General features: G+C 49.3%; 1 protein-coding gene across 1 annotated transcript in view; it reads right to left on the reverse strand.

Annotated features, from left to right (window-relative positions):
* Positions 1 to 5,755: 5,755 nt before the first annotated feature.
* The window catches only part of fbxo28 (F-box protein 28), a 31,339-nt gene continuing 15,346 nt past the window's right edge, over positions 5,756 to 21,748 (reverse strand). The window contains exons 4-5 of the mRNA XM_070885901.1: positions 11,061 to 11,256; positions 5,756 to 8,031 (exon numbers count right to left, since the gene is read on the reverse strand). Of these exons, the coding sequence (XP_070742002.1) occupies positions 7,574 to 8,031; positions 11,061 to 11,256 (654 nt within the window). The 3' untranslated portion in view covers positions 5,756 to 7,573. The remainder of the gene's footprint in view (positions 8,032 to 11,060; positions 11,257 to 21,748) is intronic.

Below are 21,748 nucleotides of genomic sequence, written 5' to 3' on the forward strand. Positions count from 1 at the left end.
AAGGTCGTGTCTGATTACCTCCTCAAAAAATTCTATCTAATGAGGAGGGTTGATGAGGGCAGTGCATTTGATGTATTTCAGCAACGCCTTTGACAAGGTCCCACATGGCAGGTTGGTCAGGAAAAGTAAAAGCCCATGGGATCCAAGGGAAAGTGCCAAGTTGGATCCAAAATTGGCTCAGTGGCAGGAAGCAAAGGGAAATGGTTGACGGCTTTTTCCAGTAGGGTTCTGCAGGGCTCAGTACTAGGTCCTTTACTTTTTGTGGTATATAATCAATGATTTAGACCTGAATGTAGGGAGTATAATTAAGAAGTTTGTAGATTATACAAAATGTGGCCGTCTGGTTAATAGTGAGGAAGAAAGCTGTGGACTGCAGGAAGGTATTAATGAACTGGTCAGGTGGGCACAACAGTGGCAAATGGAATTCAATCCAGAGAAGTGTGAGGTGATGCATTTGGGGAGGACTAACAAGGCAAGGGAATACACATTAAATGGTAGGATACTGAGAAGTGTAGAGGAACAGAGGGAGTGCATGTCCACAGATCCCTGAAGGTAGCAGGCCAGATAGATAAGGTGGTTAAGAAGGCATACAGAATACTTGCCTTTATTAGCTGAAGCATAGAATACAAGAGCAGGGAGGTTATGCTTGAACTATATAAAACACTAGTTAGGCCACAGCTAGAGTACTGTGTGCAGTTCTGGTCGCATTACATGAAAAAATGGGACTGCACTAGAGGGTGAGGAGATTTACGAGGATGTTGCCTGGACTGGAGAATTTTGGCTATGAGGAAATATTGAATAGGCTGGGTTTGTTTGGAACCAAGGAGGCTGAGGGGAGACCTTAATGAGGTGTATAAAATTGAGGGGCCTAGATAGAGTAGATAGGAAGGCCCTATTTCCCTTAGCAAAGGAGTCAACAACCAGGGGCGCATAGATTTCAAGTAATTGGTAAGTGATTTAGAGGGGAAATCTTTTCACGCGGAGGGTGGTAGAGGCAGAAACCCTCATCCTATTTAAAAAATACTTAATAGTGCACTTGAAGTGCTGTAACCTACAAGGCTATGGACCAAGAGCTGGAAAGTGGGTTTAGGCTGGATAGCTCTGTCGGCCAGCTCGGACACGATGGGCCAATATGGCCTCCTTCCGTGCTGTAAATTTATATTATAGTTGACTTACAACCACTGGGTGCCAGTGCGCTGAATCTAGTTCCTGCCTTACTAAGACTCGTGCAGAGAATGAGATCGCTCTCACCAGGAGCTGTCAGGTGTACAACTGGATTTACAGAGTGCCAAAATAAGAACCTAAATTCTGTTTTGCACGCTGCCGTTTGACCCCAGCACGACGGGACATCCCAGTTCAGAATCCACGATGAAGTCGGAACTATAGCTGCTTTGTTTGGAGGTGATGGGATTTCATTGCTCTCCTTGAGACTCTTCCGGCTCACCCAGGCAGACAGCCTCATCTCCCCCGACCAACCCTAGCCCGAGAGAATCGACCAGGCCATATGCTGCGCATCCGTCAGCATCAAGCACTTCTCTCTCCTTCCTCACCGAAGGGCCACTGTGCCACATCATGCCCAGTTGAGAGATCAGCCAATGGCACCCATCAGTGCATTAATCTGGTGCCTCCCAACTCAACATCTTTCAAATGGAACGGGAAAGATTTGGAACCGAAACAAGCAACGTCACATTGGATCAGAGACAGTGAGAAGGGGCCAGACCAGAGGTCCCTACCAGAGCAGAGCAGCCAGCCTGTGAATGAGATGCTTGATTTCTGCATGCTCTTGGCGATGAGACTCAAGGTGCTCAGCGCCCTCCCAGATGCAGGCAGTGGAAAGAGCATGCGGCAAACCAGTCCCACCAACCCTTTCCCTCAACGACTGAATGTCCCACCTGTGACAGGGACTGTGGTTCTTGTATTGGACTGTTCAGCCACCTAAGGGCTCATTTTTATAGTGGAAGCAAGTCTTCCTCAATTCCGAGGGATTGCCTATGATGATGAATGAGACCTTGAGCAGTCTGGGTGTAACTGTAAAGAAGACGCAGACTCCAGCCGCCACCGAGAAAGCAGTGCGGTGTTTTTTTTAAAAAACAAACCTTGTTTTTTCAACTCAACAATCCATGAATGGTTAACCTTCGCTGCTTGTTACAACAGTCAGTACAGTCTCAACTTAAGGAACAGCCTTCCCGGACATCTCAATCAGCGAAAGACAAATATTTTAAACAAATAGAAATGTGCTTTTTTTCTCCTTTTGTAAAGCAAGGTGCTTAACCCTTGGAGTACTCCATTGCCCTTTCACACAGCTTTAAGGACACAAAGGCGCTGACATCATGACTTATATAGCATTTGGCCACAGATTTTTGTTGAGCTTAAAAGAAGAAATCCCACACTGAACATTTATTTTATTCTCTCCCTCTCCCCTCCTCCAAAGCTAATTCCATGCTGGGGTACAGTACCACAATTATTGACAGCACTCTGGTACCAAAGTGCTCATTCCTTGCTGCGTGAATTCTGGCAGGATGATCGACTGTGGAATGCATCATAGCTGAGCCCAATGTGGTCTTCCAATGGGCACGCCCTCCCTGATCAGAGATCGCTGGATCGCAAGCAGGAAACAGACAACTGGCCACATTTTCCTTCCAGACCAAAGCCACTGAGATCAACTGGCCTTACCTCCACCCCACTCAACCAAGTTATTCAGCTCATGGGACCCTTACCCGTTAGTCTTCTTCAACAAGATGAAGCTGTAAACCAAGCTTCTCTATAATCTGTTGGTGGGTTGGTGGGCGAGGTATCTGTAAACCAGAACCTGTTACACTACGGCACTACACAATAGGAAGGAGTTAGCACGGACTTGAAATGGGCAGGACCAGGATGTGCCCTTGGGATCCTCAATATGTCAAGAGTCTCTGCAGACCTCCTTGAATGGGGGTTCAGCCCTGCAACCTGAAGGCTTTTCTTCCCTTCAAGAGTTTTGGTTCAGTTCAGTGGCGTATTCCCCTCCCAGGAAACAGGAACCCATTGGTACACAGGAAGCCTTTGAGGGTCCTGGAACGTCACTGTGAATCCTGCAGAGTTTGAGGGGATAGTGCCGCATTGCAAGGGTGAAACACAGGACGTCTCAAAACCCAAGCTATTCCCTGGGCCAATCGGTGACTATCAGCTCAAAGGCACACTCACAGGGCAGTGGGAATTAGGAATAAATTAAAACTGAGGATTAATTATGGACCAAAGGATTGAGAGAAAGGAGCTCAAACAGGGCGGGGGGGGTGTGTCGGAACGAGGGGGACGCGGGAGCAAATCAGCAGTGGAGTCATTTAACTCTGATTCAAGCTGAAAGCTTGATGAGTGTACAAGTGGCACAGGAGACCAGCAGCTACCAGTGACGGTAACACAATGATGGGAGGGAGGGTTTGGAGACTGGTTAAACACCGTGATTTTTGGAGAATCTGAGACCGTCACTCCCGAATCTGGTTGGTGTTAATGCACTGTGTCGAGCAGCACAGAGCCAACTTCAAGTTGGCGCCAATGGTCTGGGAGGACAAAGCCAGCGTGTTTCCAGTGACTCCCTGCTGGACAGTGCAGGTGTGGACACTGGCTGAAGGCAGGCAGGCAGGGGCGGGCTCGGCAGTGACAACACCTGTGGCCGAATAGGCGCTGACCTCACAGTGTGGTTTGTACCCCTCAAGGATAGCAGGTGACGAGGAAAAAACAAATGGAGCAGAGATCGGCCGCGGTTGTGGTTCGCAGGAAGGTCACTGTCCAACCGAGCCCCTCCAAACAGCACCAGAGGGAGACTGTGAGACAGAGCCCATCCACACAGCACCAGTGGGAGACTGTGGGACCGAGCCCCTCCACACAGCACCAGTGGGAGACTGTGGGACCGAGCCCCTCCACACAGCACCAGTGGGAGACTGTGAGACAGAGCCCCTCCACACAGCACCAGAGAGAGCACTGTGGGACCGAGCCCATCCACACAGCACCAGAGGGAGACTGTGGGACCGAGCCCCTCCACACAGCACCAGTGGGAGACTGTGAGACAGAGCCCATAAACACAGCACCAGAGAGAGCACTGTGGGACCGAGCCCCTCCACACAGCACCAGAGGGAGACTGTGAGACAGAGCCCATCCACACAGCACCAGAGGGAGACTGTGAGACAGAGCCCATCCACACAGCACCAGTGGGAGACTGTGGGACCGAGCCCCTCCACACAGCACCAGTGGGAGACTGTGGGACCGAGCCCCTCCACACAGCACCAGAGGGAGACTAAGACCGAGCCCCTCCACACAGCACCAGTGGGAGACTGTGAGACCGAGCCCATCCACACAGCACCAGTGGGAGACTGTGAGACAGAGCCCATCCACACAGCACCAGAGGGAGACTGTGAGACCGAGCCCATCCACACAGCACCAGAGGGAGACTGTGGGACCAAGCCCCTCCACACAGCACCAGAGGGAGACTGTGGGACCAAGCCCCTCCACACAGCACCAGTGGGAGACTGTGAGACAGAGCCCATCCACACAGCACCAGTGGGAGACTGTGAGACAGAGCCCCTCCACACAGCACCAGAGGGAGACTGTGGGACCGAGCCCCTCCACACAGCACCAGAGGGAGACTGTGGGACCGAGCCCATCCACACAGCACCAGAGGGAGACTGTGAGACAGAGCCCATCCACACAGCACCAGTGGGAGACTGTGAGACAGAGCCCATCCACACAGCACCAGTGGGAGACTGTGAGACAGAGCCCATCCACACAGCACCAGTGGGAGACTGTGAGACCGAGCCCATCCACACAGCACCAGTGGGAGACTGTGGGACCGAGCCCCTCCACACAGCACCAGTGGGAGACTGAGAGACAGAGCCCATCCACACAGCACCAGAGGGAGACTGTGGGACCGAGCCCCTCCACACAGCACCAGTGGGAGACTGAGAGACAGAGCCCATCCACACAGCACCAGAGGGAGACTGTGGGACCGAGCCCCTCCACACAGCACCAGTGGGAGACTGAGAGACAGAGCCCATCCACACAGCACCAGTGGGAGACTGTGAGACCGAGCCCATCCACACAGCACCAGAGGGAGACTGTGAGACAGAGCCCCTCCACACAGCACCAGAGGGAGACTGTGAGACAGAGTCCCTCCACACAGCACCAGTGGGAGACTGTGGGACCGAGCCCCTCCACACAGCACCAGTGGGAGACTGTGAGACAGAGTCCCTCCACACAGCACCAGAGGGAGACTGTGGGACCGAGCCCCTCCACACAGCACCAGTGGGAGACTGTGAGACCGAGCCCATCCACACAGCACCAGAGAGAGCACTGTGGGACCGAGCCCATCCACACAGCACCAGAGACTGTGGGACCGAGCCCCTCCACACAGCACCAGAGGGAGACTGTGAGACCGAGCCCATCCACACAGCACCAGAGACTGTGGGACTGAGCCCCTCCACACAGCACCAGAGGGAGACTGTGAGACCGAGCCCATCCACACAGCACCAGAGGGAGACTGTGGGACCGAGCCCATCCACACAGCACCAGAGGGAGACTTTGGGACGGAGGGTTTCACATTCTCCTGTCACTCCGTCACCCCCTCGATGCGTGCAGTTTCATTTACAGTTTGTCTCTGGCGTAAAGTTTTCTCCTTGTTCCTATCTTCCTCCAGTACTCAGAGGGTTAAGCCAGAGGAATTCTGGACTTGAAAGCTTTAATGATCCCAGCATGTGTATAGCCCACCCTACCTTTGCCCCCACCCACCATTACCCCTCCCCTCCCTACGTGATTTGGAGATTGGACTTGCAGAGGTGGGGAGTGAAATAAACCTCCTGAAAATCGAATGGCCAGTGGACCATCAGAAGAAAACATACGGTGGCCCAAATTGTCCACATTCAGCATCTTGTCAAAGCCAGGCTCTCCATCTCTCCTGAACGCTCGAACTCTGGCTGGGCGAACGGACAGTCCCCTGGGCACCAGCCTATCACGTTCAAGATTCCTGCAGGCTATTGGGCCATGGGGGATTCATAGCAGAGTCTGACCCAGTCCCCACCTGGTGTATATACGTGTTTTTCCAGCGGATGGTATTGGACTGCACAGGAGCAGGATCCACCCTACAACCCGAGGGGGGGGGGGGGGTGGGGGGGAAAGAGAGGGACGGACAGATGTTGGTACTGAGGCCAGCTGTACTGCTGCGCTGCCAGAGACCAACAAACTCAGCTCAGACAGAAACTGTCACAACAGCACAATTATAAATTTGCCATCTTGCAAATGGCTTTTTTTAAATACAGATTCAGGCGAATAACTCCAGTAACAAGAGTCAGCCCGAGCCAGAGGAATAACCTGAACGTGTGGGCTGGATTATATTCCTTTCTACCTCTCTATGTTGGGTGTTCCCTCCCAGGGGAGTTTAACTCTGTCACCCAGCACTGGGGAAAGTCAGAGTTTAACTCTCGGTCACCCAGCACTGAGGAAAGGCAGAGTTTAACTCTGTCACCCAGCACTGGGGAAAGGCAGAGTTTAACTCTCGGTCACCCAGCACCGGGGAAAGGCAGAGTTTAACTCTGTCACCCAGCACTGGGGAAAGGCAGAGTTTAACTCTCGGTCACCCAGCACTGGGGAAAGGCAGAGTTTAACTCTCGGTCACCCAGCACTGGGGAAAGGCAGAGTTTAACCCTCTGTCACCCAGCACTGGGGAAAGGCAGAGTTTAACTCTCGGTCACCCAGCACTGGGGAAAGGCAGAGTTTAACTCTCGGTCACCCAGCACTGGGGAAAGGCAGAGTTTAACTCTCGGTCACCCAGCACTGGGGAAAGGCAGAGTTTAACTCTCAGTCACCCAGCACTGGGGAAAGGCAGAGTTTAACTCTCGGTCACCCAGCACTGGGGAAAGGCAGAGTTTAACTCTCGGTCACCCAGCACTGGGGAAAGGCAGAGTTTAACTCTCGGTCACCCAGCACTGGGGAAAGGCAGAGTTTAACTCTCGGTCACCCAGCACTGGGGAAAGGCAGAGTTTAACTCTCGGTCACCCAGCACTGGGGAAAGGCAGTTTAACAGAGTCACTCAGCATTGGGGAAAGGCAGAGTTTAACTCTCGGTCACCCGGCACCGGGGAAAGGCAGAGTTTAACTCTCGGTCACCCAGCACTGAGGAAAGGCAGAGTTTAACTCTCGGTCACCCAGCACTGGGGAAAGGCAGTTTAACAGAGTCACTCAGCACTGGGGAAAGGCAGAGTTTAACTCTCGGTCACCCAGCACTGAGGAAAGGCAGAGTTTAACAGAGTCACCCGGCACTGGGGAAAGGCAGAGTTTAATACAGTCACCAGTTGTTCGAATCGGTTCCCACTGGATGCTTTCCCTCTCCCTACCTCCCTATTCCCACAAAACCCAGAGTAATCCTGTGACTGCAGCTTGTCGCAGTCCCGATCCCCCGCCTGTTCCCCTGACCCGTGTCGCCCCGTCCCATACACAGTGTAACCTGGTGTAGGTGCAGCGGCGCCCCTCCCCCACACACACACACACACACACACACACACACACACAGATAGGGAGACACCAGAACGACACCTCCCTCCGCCACCACCAGCTCACTTCCGGCTCCGAAGGCGCTTGGCGCAGGCAGGTGAGTCCGAGCTGGTGCTCTCGGGAGGCGGGGCCTTCTTGCGTTTGTTCTGCCCGCTGACAGCTGGCCCGCCTCTGGTCCCCGTCTCGATGACCCGCTCCAGCAGTTCCTGCAGGTCCTTGATCTTCTGCTCGTTCTGCTGGTGTTTGAGCGTGTGCTCGCCCAGCTTGCGGTCCAGCTCGGCGAGGCGGGCATTCTGCTCGCCGATGATCTGGTTCTGCTCCAGGATCTTCTGGTCCTGGTCCTGCAGCTGCTTGAGCTGCTCCTGGAACTTGACGCGGAACTCCGACACCTCGCGCCTGGTGGCCGTCACGTTCAATCCCTGCGCCTTCAGCTGCTGCTGGAGTTTGCAGAGCTCCTGTCGGGCGGGGTTCTGCTTGGAGAAGAGCTGCACGGCTGTGAGTGTGGTGGACGGCCCGGGAACTGCACACAGAAAACAGCAACAAAACACCGTTAAAAACCCACTCGGCACCCGATGCCCCTCCCACTCTCCCCCCGCCCCTCCCACTCTCCCCCCTCCCCCCCCACCTCCAATCTACAGCTCCACGTCGTTGCTGGAGACGGTAGTCAGCATTGTCGATGCAGCGCAGGTCAAAGCATAAAGTTACAACGGGATATCGATAGTTTATGGGCAAAACTGGATCAATTGAATTTCAATGTAGGCAACTGTGAGGTCATCCACTTTGGAGCTAAAAAGGATAGAACAGGATACTTTCTAAATGGTGAAAAGGTTAAAAACAGTGGGGGTCCAAAGAGACTTAAGGGTTCAGGTACATAGATCATTAAACTGTCGTAAACAGGTACAGAAAATAATCCAAAAGGCTACGGAATGCTGGCCTTTATATCTAGAGGGCTAGAATACAAGGCGATAGAAGTTAGACCACACCTGGAGCCTGTGAGCAGTTCTGGGCACCACAGGAAGGATATATTGGCCTTGGAGGGAGTGCAGCGTGGGTTCACCAGAATGATACCCGCAATCCCAAGGGTTAAGTTATGAGGAGATTTTACACAAATTAGGGTTGTATTCCCTGGAATTTAGAAGGTCAAGGGGTGATCTGATCGAAGGTTTCAGGGTATTAAGGGGAACAGAGGGTAGATAGAGAAACTATTCCCGCTTGTTGGGGAGTCTCGGACTCGGGGACATAATCAGAAAATTAGAGCCAGACCTTTGAGTGAAATTAGGCAACACTTCTGCACACACAGGTTGGTGGAAGTTTGGAACTCTCTTCCGCAAACAGTAATTGATGCTGGGTCAATTGTTAATTTCAAATCGGACACTGATAGCTTTTTGTTAACCCAAGGGTATCAAGGGAGATGGGCCAAAGGCGGGTATATGGAGTTAGGTCGCAGATCAGCCCTGATCTCATTGAATGGCGGAACAGGCTCGAGGGGCTGAATGACCTCCTATGGAGATACAGTTCCCTGGACACCCCTCCAGCAATGAATCATAGAATGGCTACAGCAAGGAAGGCCATTCGACCCATCGCGTCCGTGCCAGTAAAAGCACCTCAGCTAGTCCCATTCACCCACCCTTTCCCCGTAGCTCTGCAAATTTTTTGCTTTCAGGTACTTATCCAACTCCCTTTTGAAAGCTGTGATTGAGTCTGCCTTCACCACCCTTTCAGGCCGTGCATTCCAGATCCTAACCACTCGCTGCGTAAAAAAAGTTCTTTCTTACATCGCCTTTGGATCTTCTGCCAATCACCTTAAATCTGTGTCCTCTGGTTCTTGACCCTCTGCCAATGGGAACAGTTTCTCTATCTACTGTGTCCAGACCCCTCAACATCTCGATCAATTCTCCTCTCAATCTTCTCTGCTCTCTGCAGAATACGCCCAGCTTCTCCAGTCTATCAACGTAACTCAAGTTCCTTATCCCTGGAACCATTCTGGTAAATCTTTTCTGCACCCTCTCGAAGGCCTTCACGTCCTTCCTGAAGTGCAGTGCACAGAATTGGACACAATACTCCAGTTGGGACCGAACCAGTGTTTTATCGAGGTTCATCATAATTTCCACGCTTTTGTACTCTAGTTTGTGTTTTGGGCAGCGTGGGCCCTTTAAGGGCTTGCACGGCCCATTCAAACATTTGCGCTTGTGCGATTTTTGCATTTAAAAGCCGGTGAGCCGGCTGTGCAGGAGCTCCAGACAGCTGTGTGGCTTAAAGGGAACATGTCCTCCCCCCCGCGTATTTCACGGGCAGCCACTCTCGGTTTGCTCGAGCCCATTTCGGTGGCAGATTATTCGGCCTTGGGGGTGGATGTGGCAGTTCACAGCCAGGCCCCATTGTCTGCACGTGCTTTTCCCAATGTGGGGGAGGGGGTTTTACCAATCAGCAGCAGCAGGGACCCTGCCTGAATCTCTCCATGGACTGCAAGGTGCCTCGACCTTGACACCCCCCCACCCCGGACACCTCACTTCACTGACCATGTACCTGGGCACAGTGCCCAATGTGCGAGAACAGGGCAGCACCAGCGCCAGTCCCTGGTCTGGGCGGATGGCCAGCCAGCATCACTGGACCGTGGAGCCTCAGTGGCTCTATAACTGCCCTGGGTTAGGGAGCGTAAGATCACCCAGTTTGCTAGCCAGTGACCCCCGCTCTAGAGGTCGGGGCAGGAAGAGAAAAAAACTGGACACAAATACTCAAATCATGTGATCATCGTCCTGTATCTGGCTAATGGCAAATACTGGGCAGTGAGCTGTTACAACTTCACCTGTAGGTTCAGTCTGGAGGGACCTGTGGGAGGGACGGGACTCTTGGCAACTTGGGCTAGGTCTTTCGGTCAGGGGAGAAGCAGAGATCAAGTAACGTTCACCCTACGTCTGCAACACCAAGCATGTGCAGCGCGCATGTGCTTGTATGGGCATATACATGCATGTTTGTATAGTTGTGTGTACATGTTTGCATAGTTGTGTGTACATGTTTGCATACAGTGTCAATGTGGCTCAGTGGGTAGCACTTTCACCTCCGAGTCAGAAGGTTGTGGGTTCAAGAACTTGTAGCACAAAAAAATCTAGACTGACACTCCAGTGCATTACTGAGGGAGTGCTACACTATCAGAGGTGCCTTCTTTCAGATGAAACGTTAAACCGAGGCACCGTCTGCTCTCTCAAGTGCACGTAAAAGATCCCATGGCACTATTTCGAAGAAGAGCAGGGGAGTTAGCGCCGGTGTCCGGGTCAATATTTGTCCCTCAATCAACATTAAAAAAAGCGCCTTGAGACGTCCGGTGGTCGTGAAAGGCGCTATATAAATCCAAGTCTTTTTTTTGACATGTATATGCATGGGTGAGCATGTGCGTGCATGTCTGTGTACATGTATATGGGCACAGTTTAACCATGCACACAAGCACAATCCCTGCCCACTGGGAGGAGGGTCCTCCACACTTGCCCTGGCAGATTTCGGGGCCCTCGAAGACTGTAGAATGAAGGGATTGTCAGTGTTTTGGGGAAGTACCTGGCGGGACTCCAAGCAGACGACCCGACATATCTGAACCACTCAGCTTCTTCTTCAGGATGGGGACGATCTTCTCGTCGAAGTATTCCATGGCCATGGAGGAGATGTCCCGCAGTTCCTGCAGGACCTCATGGGCTCGCTGAGGGGACCGGGTGGAGTTCACATACCTTAGCACCCGGTAAATCTCATCAATCACCTGCATGACAGATCACAGTACACAGTACACTGGGTAATAGCACACAGCAAGGGACCAGTCAGCCCAGAGAGAATCGCGGACTCCACCTCAAATCTCCACCACACAGCAAGGGACCAGTCAACCGAAAATCCCCCGACACATCGACACTGTCCCAAACACTCCCAGGGCAGGTATAGGGGGTTAGATACAGAGTAAAGCTCCCTCTACACTGTCCCAAACACTCCCAGGGCAGGTACAGCACAGGTTAGATACAGAGTAAAGCTCCCTCTACACTGTCCCATCAAACACTCCCAGGTCAGGTACAGCACGGGGTTAGGTACAGAGTAAAGCTCCCTCTACACTGTCCCATCAAACACTCCCAGGGCAGGTACAGGGGGTTAGATAAAGAGTAAAGCTCCCTCTACACTGTCCCATCAAACACTCCCAGGGCAGGTACAGCACGGGTTAGATACAGAGTAAAGCTCCCTCTACACTGTCCCATCAAACTGTCCCAGGGCAGGTACAGCACGGGTTAGATACAGAGTAAAGCTCCCTCTACACTGTCCCATCAAACACTCCCAGGGCAGGTACAGCACAGGTTAGATACAGAGTAAAGCTCCCTCTACACTGTCCCATCAAACACTCCCAGGGCAGGTACAGGGGATTAGATACAGAGTAAAGCTCCCTCTATACTGTCCCATCAAACACTCCCAGGGCAGGTACAGCACGGGTTAGATACAGAGTAAAGCTCCCTCTACACTGTCCCATCAAACACTCCCAGGTCAGGTACAGCACGGGGTTAGATACAGAGTAAAGCTCCCTCTACACTGTCCCATCAAACACTCCCAGGGCAGGTACAGCACGGGGTTAGATACAGAGTAAAGCTCCCTCTACACTGTCCCATCAAACACTCCCGGGGCAGGTACAGCACGGGTTAGATACAGAGTAAAGCTCCCTCTCCACTGTCCCATCAAACACTCCCGGGGCAGGTACAGCACGGGTTAGATACAGAGTAAAGCTCCCTCTACACTGTCCCATCAAACACTCCCAGGGCAGGTACAGGGGGTTAGATACAGAGTAAAGGTCCCTCTACACTGTCCCATCAAACACTCCCAGGGCAGGTACAGCACGGGTTAGATACAGAGTAAAGCTCCCTCTACACTGTCCCAGGAAACATAAGAACATAAAAATTGGAACAGGAGTAGGCCATACGGTGCCTCGAGCCTGCTCCGCCATTCAATACCATGGCTGATCTGATCATGGACTCAGCTCCATTTCCCTGCCCGCTCCCCATAACCCGTTATTCCCTTATTGCTCAGGAAACTGTATTTCTGGCTTCAATTTATTCAATGTCCCAGCTTCCACAGCAAATTCTACAGATTTACAACCCTCAGAGAAGAAATTTCTCCTTATCTCAGTTTTAAATGGGCGGCCCCTTATTCTAAGATCATGCCCTCTAGTTCTAGTCTCCCCCATCAGTGGAAACATCCTCTCTGCATCCACCTTGTCAAGCCCCCTCATAATCTTATGTTTCAATAAGATCACTTCTCATTCTTCTGAATTCCAATGAGTAGAGGTCCAACCTACTCAACCTTTCCTCATAAGTCAATCTCCTCATCACCAGAATCAACCAAGTGAACCTTCTCTGAACTACCTCCAAAGCAAGTATATTCTTTCGGAAATATGGAAACCAAAACTGCACGCAATATTACAGGTGTGGCCTCACCAATACCCTGTATAGCTGTAGCAAGACTTCCCTGCTTTTATACTCCATCCCTTTTGCAATAAAGGCCAAGATTCCATTGGCCTTCCTGATCACTTGCTGTACCTGCATACCATCCTTTTGTGTTTCATGTTCAAGTACCCCCAGGTCCCGCTGTACTGCAGCACTTTGCAATCTTTCTCCATTTAAATAATAACTTGCTCTTTGATTTTTTTCTGCCAAAGTGCATACCCTCACACTTTCTAACATTATACTCCATCTGCCAAATTTTTACCCCCTCACTTAGCCTGTCTATGTCCTTTTGCAGATTTTTTGTGTCCTCCTCACATATTGCTTTTCCTCCCATCTTTGTATCGTCAGCAAACTTGGCTACGTTACACCCAGTCCCTTCTTCCAAGTCATTAATGTAGATCCCTGCGGCACCCCACTAGTTACTGGTTGCCAACCAGAGAATGACCCATTTATCCCAACTCTCTGTTTTCTGTTAGTTAGCCAATCCTCTATCCATGCTAATATATTACCCCCAACCCCGTGAACTTTTATCTTGTGCAGTGGCACCTTGTCAAATGCCTTCTTGAAGTCCAAATACCCCACATCCACTGGTTCCCCTTTATCCACCCTGTTTGTTACATCCTCAAAGAACTCCAGCAAATTTGTCAAACATGACTTCCCCGTCATAAACTGACTCTGCCTGACTGAATTATGTTTTTCCAAATGTCCTGCTACTGCTTCTTTAATAACGAACTCCAACATTTTCCCAACCACAGATGTTAGGCTAACTGGTCTATAGTTTCCTGCTTTTTGTCTGCCTCCTTTTTTAAATAGAGGTATTACATTTGCAGGACCTCCCCAGAATCCAGGGAATTTTGGTAAATTACAACCAATGCATCCACAATGCATCTACTTCTTTTAAGACCCTAGGATGCAAGCCACCAGGTCAAGGGAATTTATCTGCCTTTAGTCCCATTATCTTAACTAGCCACTGTCGGAATATTGTTAGTGTCCCCTACCGTAAAGACTGATACAAAATATTTGTTCAGAGTTTCTGCCATCTCCATGTTCCCCATTACTAATTCCCCGGTCTTGTCCTCCAAGGGACCAACATTTACCTTAGCCACTCTTTTCCTTTTTATATACCTATAGAAACTCTTGCTTTCTGTTTTTATATTTTGCGCTAGTTTACTTTCATAGTCTATCTTCCCTTTCTTAATCATTTTTTGTCGTTCTTTGCTGGCTTTTAAAAGCTTCCCAGTCTTCTATCCTCCCACTAGTTTTGGCCACATTGTATACCCTTGTTTTTAATTGGAACCGTTCTTTATTTCTTTAGTTAGTCACGGATGGCTATCTTTTCTCTTACACCCTTTCCTTCTCACTGGAATGTATTTTTCTTGAGAGTTGTGAAATATCTCTTTAAATGTACAACACTGTTCATCAACCGCCCTACACTAATCTATTTTCCCAGTCCACTTTACCCAACTCTGCCCTCAAACCTTCATAGTCTCCTTTATTTAAGCTTAGTACGCTGGTTAGAGATCCAACTTTCTCACCCTCCATCTGAATTTGAAATTCAATCAAGCTTTGATCACTCATTCCGAGGGGATCCTTTACTAGTAGATTGTTTATTAATCCTGTCTCATTACACAGGAGCAGCCTGCCCCCTGGTTGGTTCTGTTACATGCTGCTGAAGGAACCCGTCCCTTACGCATCCTTTTGGCTAAGATCATGCGTAACTGACCTGACAGGGGAGTAGCCACCATGACCTCCGGGTGGTTCTCCCTCTGAGGGTTGCTTTTTTGGAAACAGGAGGTGGGTGGGGTGGCTTGACCCATCCACCTCCACGGAGGTGTGTGGGGGACCTGACCCATCCACCTCCATGGCACGATCCTGGTATTGCAGTACTTCCAGGAACGGTGCAGTGGCTCTAGGCCTTTTGGCTAAGAGCATTGGCGCAGAGTGATCCTTGGCGTGTGCAAGGTGACCTCTGGCGTTTGTGATTTGACAAAGAATTGGAACGATTGGCTATGAATTTAAATTAAAAAAAATAAAAAACCCGTCCCTTATGAACTCCTCCTCCAGGCTACCCTGACCTAGGGGTTAGATACAGAGTAAAGCTACCTCTACACTGCCCCATCAAACACTCCCAGGGCTGGTACAGCACAGGTTAGATACAGAGTAAAGCTCCCTCTACACTGCCCCATCAAACACTCCCAGGGCAGGTACAGCACAGGTTAGATACAGAGTAAAGCTCCCTCTACACTGCCCCATCAAACACTCCCAGGGCTGGTACAGCACGGGGTTAGATACAGAGTAAAGCTCCCTCTACACGGTCCCATCAAACACTCCCAGGACAGGTACAGGGGGTTAGATACAGAGTAATGTTCCTCTACAATGCCCCATCAAACACTCCCCAGGCAGGTACAGCGCGGGAAAGAAAGACTTGGATTTATATAGCGCCTTTCACGACCACCAGACGTCTCAAAGCGCTTTACAGCCAATGAAATACTTTTGAAGTGTAGTCACTGTTGTAATGTGGGCACTGTCATGTATTCTACATGGCTATTGTTGGTACTATCACAAGGTGTGCCACCAGAGGGCACAGCAGTGGGAGACTTGTAGGTTACCTGTACAGGTGTGCCTGGCCTAGTATAAAAGGCAGGCCACCAGGTGTGATCCTCACTCTGGAGTTAGCAAATAAAGGACTAAGGTCACTACAGTTCAAGTACAACACATTGCCTCGTGGAGTCATTATTAAAGCATCTAAGGACACAACAGGAAACACGGCAGCTAATTTGCACACAGCAAGCTCCCACAAACAGTAATGTGATAATGACCAGATAATTTGTTTTTGTTATGTTGATTCTGGGAAAAACACTGGCCAGGAACCTGGGGATAACTCCCCCGCTCTTCTTCGAAATAATGCGACGGGATCTTTTAAGTCCACCTGAAAGGGCAGACGGGGCCTCGGTTTAACGGCTCATCCGAAAGATGGCAACCTTAACAGTGCAGCCCTCCCTCAGCACTGCACTGGAATGTCAGCCTAGATTTACGGGCTCAAGTTCCTGGAGTGGAACTTGGACCCACGATGTTCTGACTCAAGAGGTGAGTGTGCTGCCCACTGAGTCACAGCTGACACTTAAAGAGTTAGATACAGAGAAAAGCTCCCTCTATACTGTCCTATCAAATACTCCCAGGCCAGGTTAATTTTTTTTATTCATTCCGGGATGTGGGCAAGGCCAGCATTTATTGTCCATCCTCGAGAAGATGGTGGTGAGCTGCCTTCTTGAACCGCTGCAGTCCGTGTGGTGAAGGTACTCCCACAGTGCTGTTAGGGAGTGAGTTCTAGGATTTTGACACAGCGACTATGAAGGAACAGCGATATATTTCCTTGTTAGAATGGTGTGCAAGTTGGAGGGGAACTTGCAGATGATGGTGCCACCATGTGCCGCTGCCCTTGTCCTTCTAGGTAGTAGAGGTCACGAGTTTGGGAGGAATTGTCGAAGAAGCCTTGGCGAGTTGCTGCAGTGCATCTTGGAGATGGTACACACTGCAGCCACGGTGCGCTGGTGGTGGAGGGAGTGAATGTTAAAGGTGGTGGATGGGGTGCCGATCAAGCGAGCTGCTTTGTCCTGGATGGTGTTGAGCTTCTCGAGTGTTGTTGGAGCTGCACTCATCCAGGCAAGTGGAGAATAATCTATCACACTCCTGACTTGTAGATGGTGGAAAGGCTTTGGGGAGTCAGGTGGTGAGACACTCGCCGCAGAATATCCAGCCTCCGACCTGCCGTTAAGTGGCTGGTCCAGTTAAGTTTCTGGTCAATGGTGATCCTCAAGATGTTGATGAACATAAGAAATAGGAGCAGGAGTAGGCAATTCGGCCCCTCGAGCCTGTTCCGCCCTTCAATAAGATCATGGCTGATCTTCTACCTCAACTCCACTTTCCTGTACTATCCCCATATCCCTTGCTTCCTTTAATATCCAAAAATCTGTATCTCTGTCTTGAATATACTTAACAACTGAGGCTCCACAGCCCTCTGGGGTAGAGAATTCCAAAGATTCACAACCTTCTGAGTGAAGAAATTTCTCATCTCAGTCTTAAATGGCCGACCTCTTATTCTGAAACTGTGATCCCTGGTTCTAGACTCCATAGTCAGGGGAAACATTCTCCCTGCATCTATCCTGTAAAAATGTTGTATGTTTCAGTGAGATCACTTCCCATTCTTCTAAACTCTAGAGAATATAGGCCTAGTCTACTCCATCTCTCCTCATAGGACATTCCCCCATCCCAGGAATCAGTCTGGTGAACCTTTGTTGCACTCCCTCCTCAGGTAAGGAGACCAAAACTACACAATACTCCAGGTGCGGTCTCACCAGGTCCCTATATAACTGCAGTCGGACATCTTTACTCTTGTACTCAAATCCTCTTGTAATAAAGGCCAACATACCAAATGCTCTCTTAATTGCTTGCTGTACCTGCAAGTTAACTTTCAGTGATTCTTGTACAAGGACACCCAGGTCCCTCTGAACACCAACATTTCCCAATCTCTCACCATTTAAAAATACTCTGCTTTTCTATTTTTCCGACCAAAGTGGATGACTTCACATTTCCCCACATTATATTCCATTTGCCATGTTCTTGCCCATTCACTTAGCCTATCTATATCCCTTTGAAGCCTCTTTGCATCCTCCTCACAACTTACATTCCCACCTAGCTTTGTATTATCAGCAAACTTGGATATATTACACTTAGGCCCCTCATCCAAATCATTGATATAGATTGTGAATAGCTGAGGCCCCAGCACTGATCCTTGCGGTACCCCACTAGTTACAGCCTGCCAACCCGAAAATGACCTGTTTATTCCTACTCTCTGTTTTCTGTCCGTTAACCAATCCTCAATCCATGCTAGTATATTACCCCTAATCCCACGTGCCCTAATTTTGTTTAATAACCTCGTGTGGCACCTTATCGAATGCATTCTGAAAATCCAAATACACCACATCCACTGGTTCCCCCTCATCTAATCTACTAGTTACAACCTCAGAAACTAACAGATTCGTCAAACATGATTTCCCTTTCATAAATCCGTGTTGATTCTGCCCAATCTTATTTTCTAAGTGCCCTGTTACCACGTCCTTAATAGATTCTAGCATTTCCCTACAACTGATGTCAGACTAACTGGTCTGTAGTTCTCCATTTTCTCTCTTCCTACTTTCTTAAATAGCAAGGTTACATTTGCTACCTTCCAATCCACGGGAACCAGTCCAGAATCTGTGGAATTTTGAAAGATGACAACCAATGCATCCACTATCTCTATAGCCACCTCTTTCAAGACCCTAGGATGTAGACCACCAGGTCCAGATGATATATCAGATTTCAGTCCCATTCATTGCTCCAGAACTATTTTTTATTAATTCTAATTTCTTTGTTCCTCATTCTCGCTAGAACTCTTGTTTCTTCACTATTTCTGGGAAGTTTTTTGAGTTTTCTTCCGTGAAGAAAGACACAAAGTATTTGTTTAATTTCTCTGCCATTTCCTTATTCTCCATTATAATTTCTCCTGTCTTAGCCTGCATGGGACCCAATTTACTTTCGCAAAACTTTTCTTTACATACCTATAGAAGCTTTTACAGTCTGTTTTTATATCTCTCGCTAGTTTACTCTCATATACTATTTTCCCTTTCTTTATCAATCTCTTTTGTCATCCTTTGCTGAATTCTAAAATCCCCCCAATCCTCAGGCTTGCATTACAAGCCTCTTCCTTTGATCTAATACTGCCTTTAACGTCACTTGTTAACCACAGTTGGACCACTTTTCATAGAATCAGAGAAGTTTACAGCACGGAAGGAGGCCATTTCGGCCCATTGTGTCCATGCCAGCCAACAGAGGCTATCCAGCCTAATCCCACTTTCTAGCTCTAGGTCAGTAACCCTGCAGTGCACATCCAAGTACTTTTTTAAATGTGGTGAGGGTTTCTGCCTCTACCACCCTTTCAGGCAGTGAGTTCCAGACCCCCACAACCCTCTGCGTGAAGAAATTTCCTCTCAAATCCCGTCTAAACCCTCTATCAATTACTTTAAATTTATGCCCCCTGGTTGTTGACTCCTCTGCTAAGGGAAACAGGTCCTTTCTATCCACTATATCTAGGCCCTCATAATTTTATACACCTCAATGAAGTCCTCCCTCAGCCTCTTCTGTTCCAAGGAAAACAAACCCAACCTATCCAATCTGTCCTCATAGCTAAGATTCTCCACTCCCGGCAACATCCTCGTAAATCTCCTCTGTACCCTCTCCAGTGCAATCGCGTCCTTCCTGTAATGTGGTGACCAGAACTGCACGCAGTACTCCAGCTGTGGCCTAACCAATGTTTTATACAGTTCAAGCATAACTTCCCTGCTCTTTTATTCTATGCCTCGGCTAAAAAGGCAAGCTTTCTGTATGCCTTCTTAACCACCTTATCCACCTGGCCTGCTACCTTCAGGGATCTGTGGACATACACTCCCAGGTCCCTTTGTTCCTCTACACTCTCAATGTTCTACCATTTAATGTGTAATCCCTTTCCTTGTTCACCCTCCCAAATGCATTGGCTTCTCTGGATTAAATTCCATTTGCCACTGTTCTGCCCACCTGACCAGTACATCGATATCTTCCTGCAGTCCGCAGCTTTCTTCTTCATTATCAACCACACAGCCCATTTTTCTGTGGGGTTTTTGTACATTAATGGAATGTATATTTGTTGTAAATTATGTATGAATTTGTTAAATGCTAGCCATTGCTTGTCTACCATCATATCTTTTAATGTAGTTTCCCAATCTACCGTAGCCAACTCTCCCCTCACATCTATGTAGTTTGCTTTGTTTACATGCAAGACCCTAGTTTCAGATTTGACTTTCAAGCTCAATATAAAATTCTATCATATTATGGTCGAGAGCAGGGACTTCAGCCATGATCTTATTGAATGGCAGAGCAGGCTCGAGGGGCCGTATGGCCTACTCCTGTTCCTATTTCTTATGTTCTTAAAACTAGGGGACATAGTCTCAGAGTAAGGGGCCGCCCATTTAAAACTGAGATGAGGAGGTATTTCTTCTCCCAGAGGGTTGTAAATCTGTGGAATTCTCTGCCCCAGACAGCTGTGGAGGCTGGGTCATTGTATAGATGTATGGCGGATAGAGACAGAATTTTGAACTATAAGGGAGCAAAGGGTTATGGGGAGCGGGCAGGGAAGTGAAGCTGAGTCCATGATCAGATCAGTCATGATCTTATTAAATGGCGGAGCAGGCTCGAGGGGCCAGGTGACCTGCTCCTATTTCTTATGTTCTTATGTCTACTGCCCTAGTTATTTGGTTCGCCAGAACACTGGTCACAGCCCAGTTAAAGTGGAGCCTTTCCCAACGGACAAGCCCTCTTTCCCCAGTACTGGTGCCAGTGCCCCATGAACTGAAACCCGTTCCTCCCTTGAGCCATGCATTTAAACTTCTAATCTACATTTCCCTATGCCAATTGGTGCATGACTCAGGCAACAATCCAGAGATTATTACTTCTGAGGTTCTGCTTTTCAATTTGGATCCTAGCTCCTTAAACTCCCTCAGCAGAACCTCATTCCTAGTTCTACCTATGTTGTTGGTTCCTACGTGGACCACGGCAATTGGATCCTCTCCCTCCAAGTTCTTCTCCAGCCGCGAGGAGATATCCTTAACCCTGGCACCGGGGCAGGCAACACAGCCTCCGGAACTCCTTGTCACAGCTGCAGAGAACAGTATCTATCCCCCGGACTATACAGTCCCCTACCACTACCACATTCTGTTTCACTCCCCCCTCTTGGATGTCCCCCTGTACCACGTTGCCATGGTCAGTTTACCCATCCTCCCTGCAGTCCTTGTCATCTATACAGCAAGTACCTCGTACCTGGGAAAAAGTCAAGGCTGAGGCTTATCCTGGGTCACTATATCCTGGGACCCCATACCTTCCTGACTCGCAGTCACACCCTCCTGTCCTTGACCACTGATGAACTCTAAAGTACTGCTTCAGCTGAGGGGCGTGACCGCCTCCTGGAACAAAGTGTCCAGGTAACTCTTCCCCCTCCCTGATGCATCGCACTGTCTGCAGCTCAGACTCCATCTGAACAACTCTGAGCCAAAGTTCCTTGAGCTACAGGCACTTACTGCAGATGTGGGCTGTCCAGGATTGCACTGGTCTCCACTAACTCCCACATGCTGCAGTTACCACACACCATCTGCACTGCCATCTCGATCAACCTTATTTTAATTCATATAATTCGTTACAGTATTTATTCAAACAATTATTTTTGCTTTTAATTTGTAGTTTTAATTTGTTAATTTAGTTAAAATTAATTCAATAAAATTATTGTAGTTAATACTCTCCCAGTTCTGAATTTAATCCACTTACCTGACCTAGAGAGCAAAAGAGTGTAATACTCACCAACCAATCACTACCTGCTGTCCTGTGACATCACTCCTTGTTTTGTGAACTTGCTGCTCAGCATTCTGTATGCCTCAGATGCTCACGTCCGCCAGTGGGGGATTCGGCGATGGGAATGCCATTGAATGTCAAGGGGCGGTGGTTAGACTCTCGCTTGTTGGAGATGGTCATTGCCTGGGACTTGTGTGGCACAAATGTTATTTGCCACTTATCAGCCCAAGCCTGAATGTCACCCAGGTCTTGCTGCAAGCGGGCATGGACTGCTTCATTATCTGAGGAGTTGCGAATGGCACTGAACACTGTGCAGTCATCAGTGAACATTCCCACTTCTGACCTTATGATGGAGGGGAGGTCATT

The sequence above is a fragment of the Pristiophorus japonicus genome, chromosome 7 (assembly GCF_044704955.1).
Source record: "Pristiophorus japonicus isolate sPriJap1 chromosome 7, sPriJap1.hap1, whole genome shotgun sequence".
In the NCBI taxonomy this organism is placed as follows: domain Eukaryota; kingdom Metazoa; phylum Chordata; class Chondrichthyes; family Pristiophoridae; genus Pristiophorus; species Pristiophorus japonicus.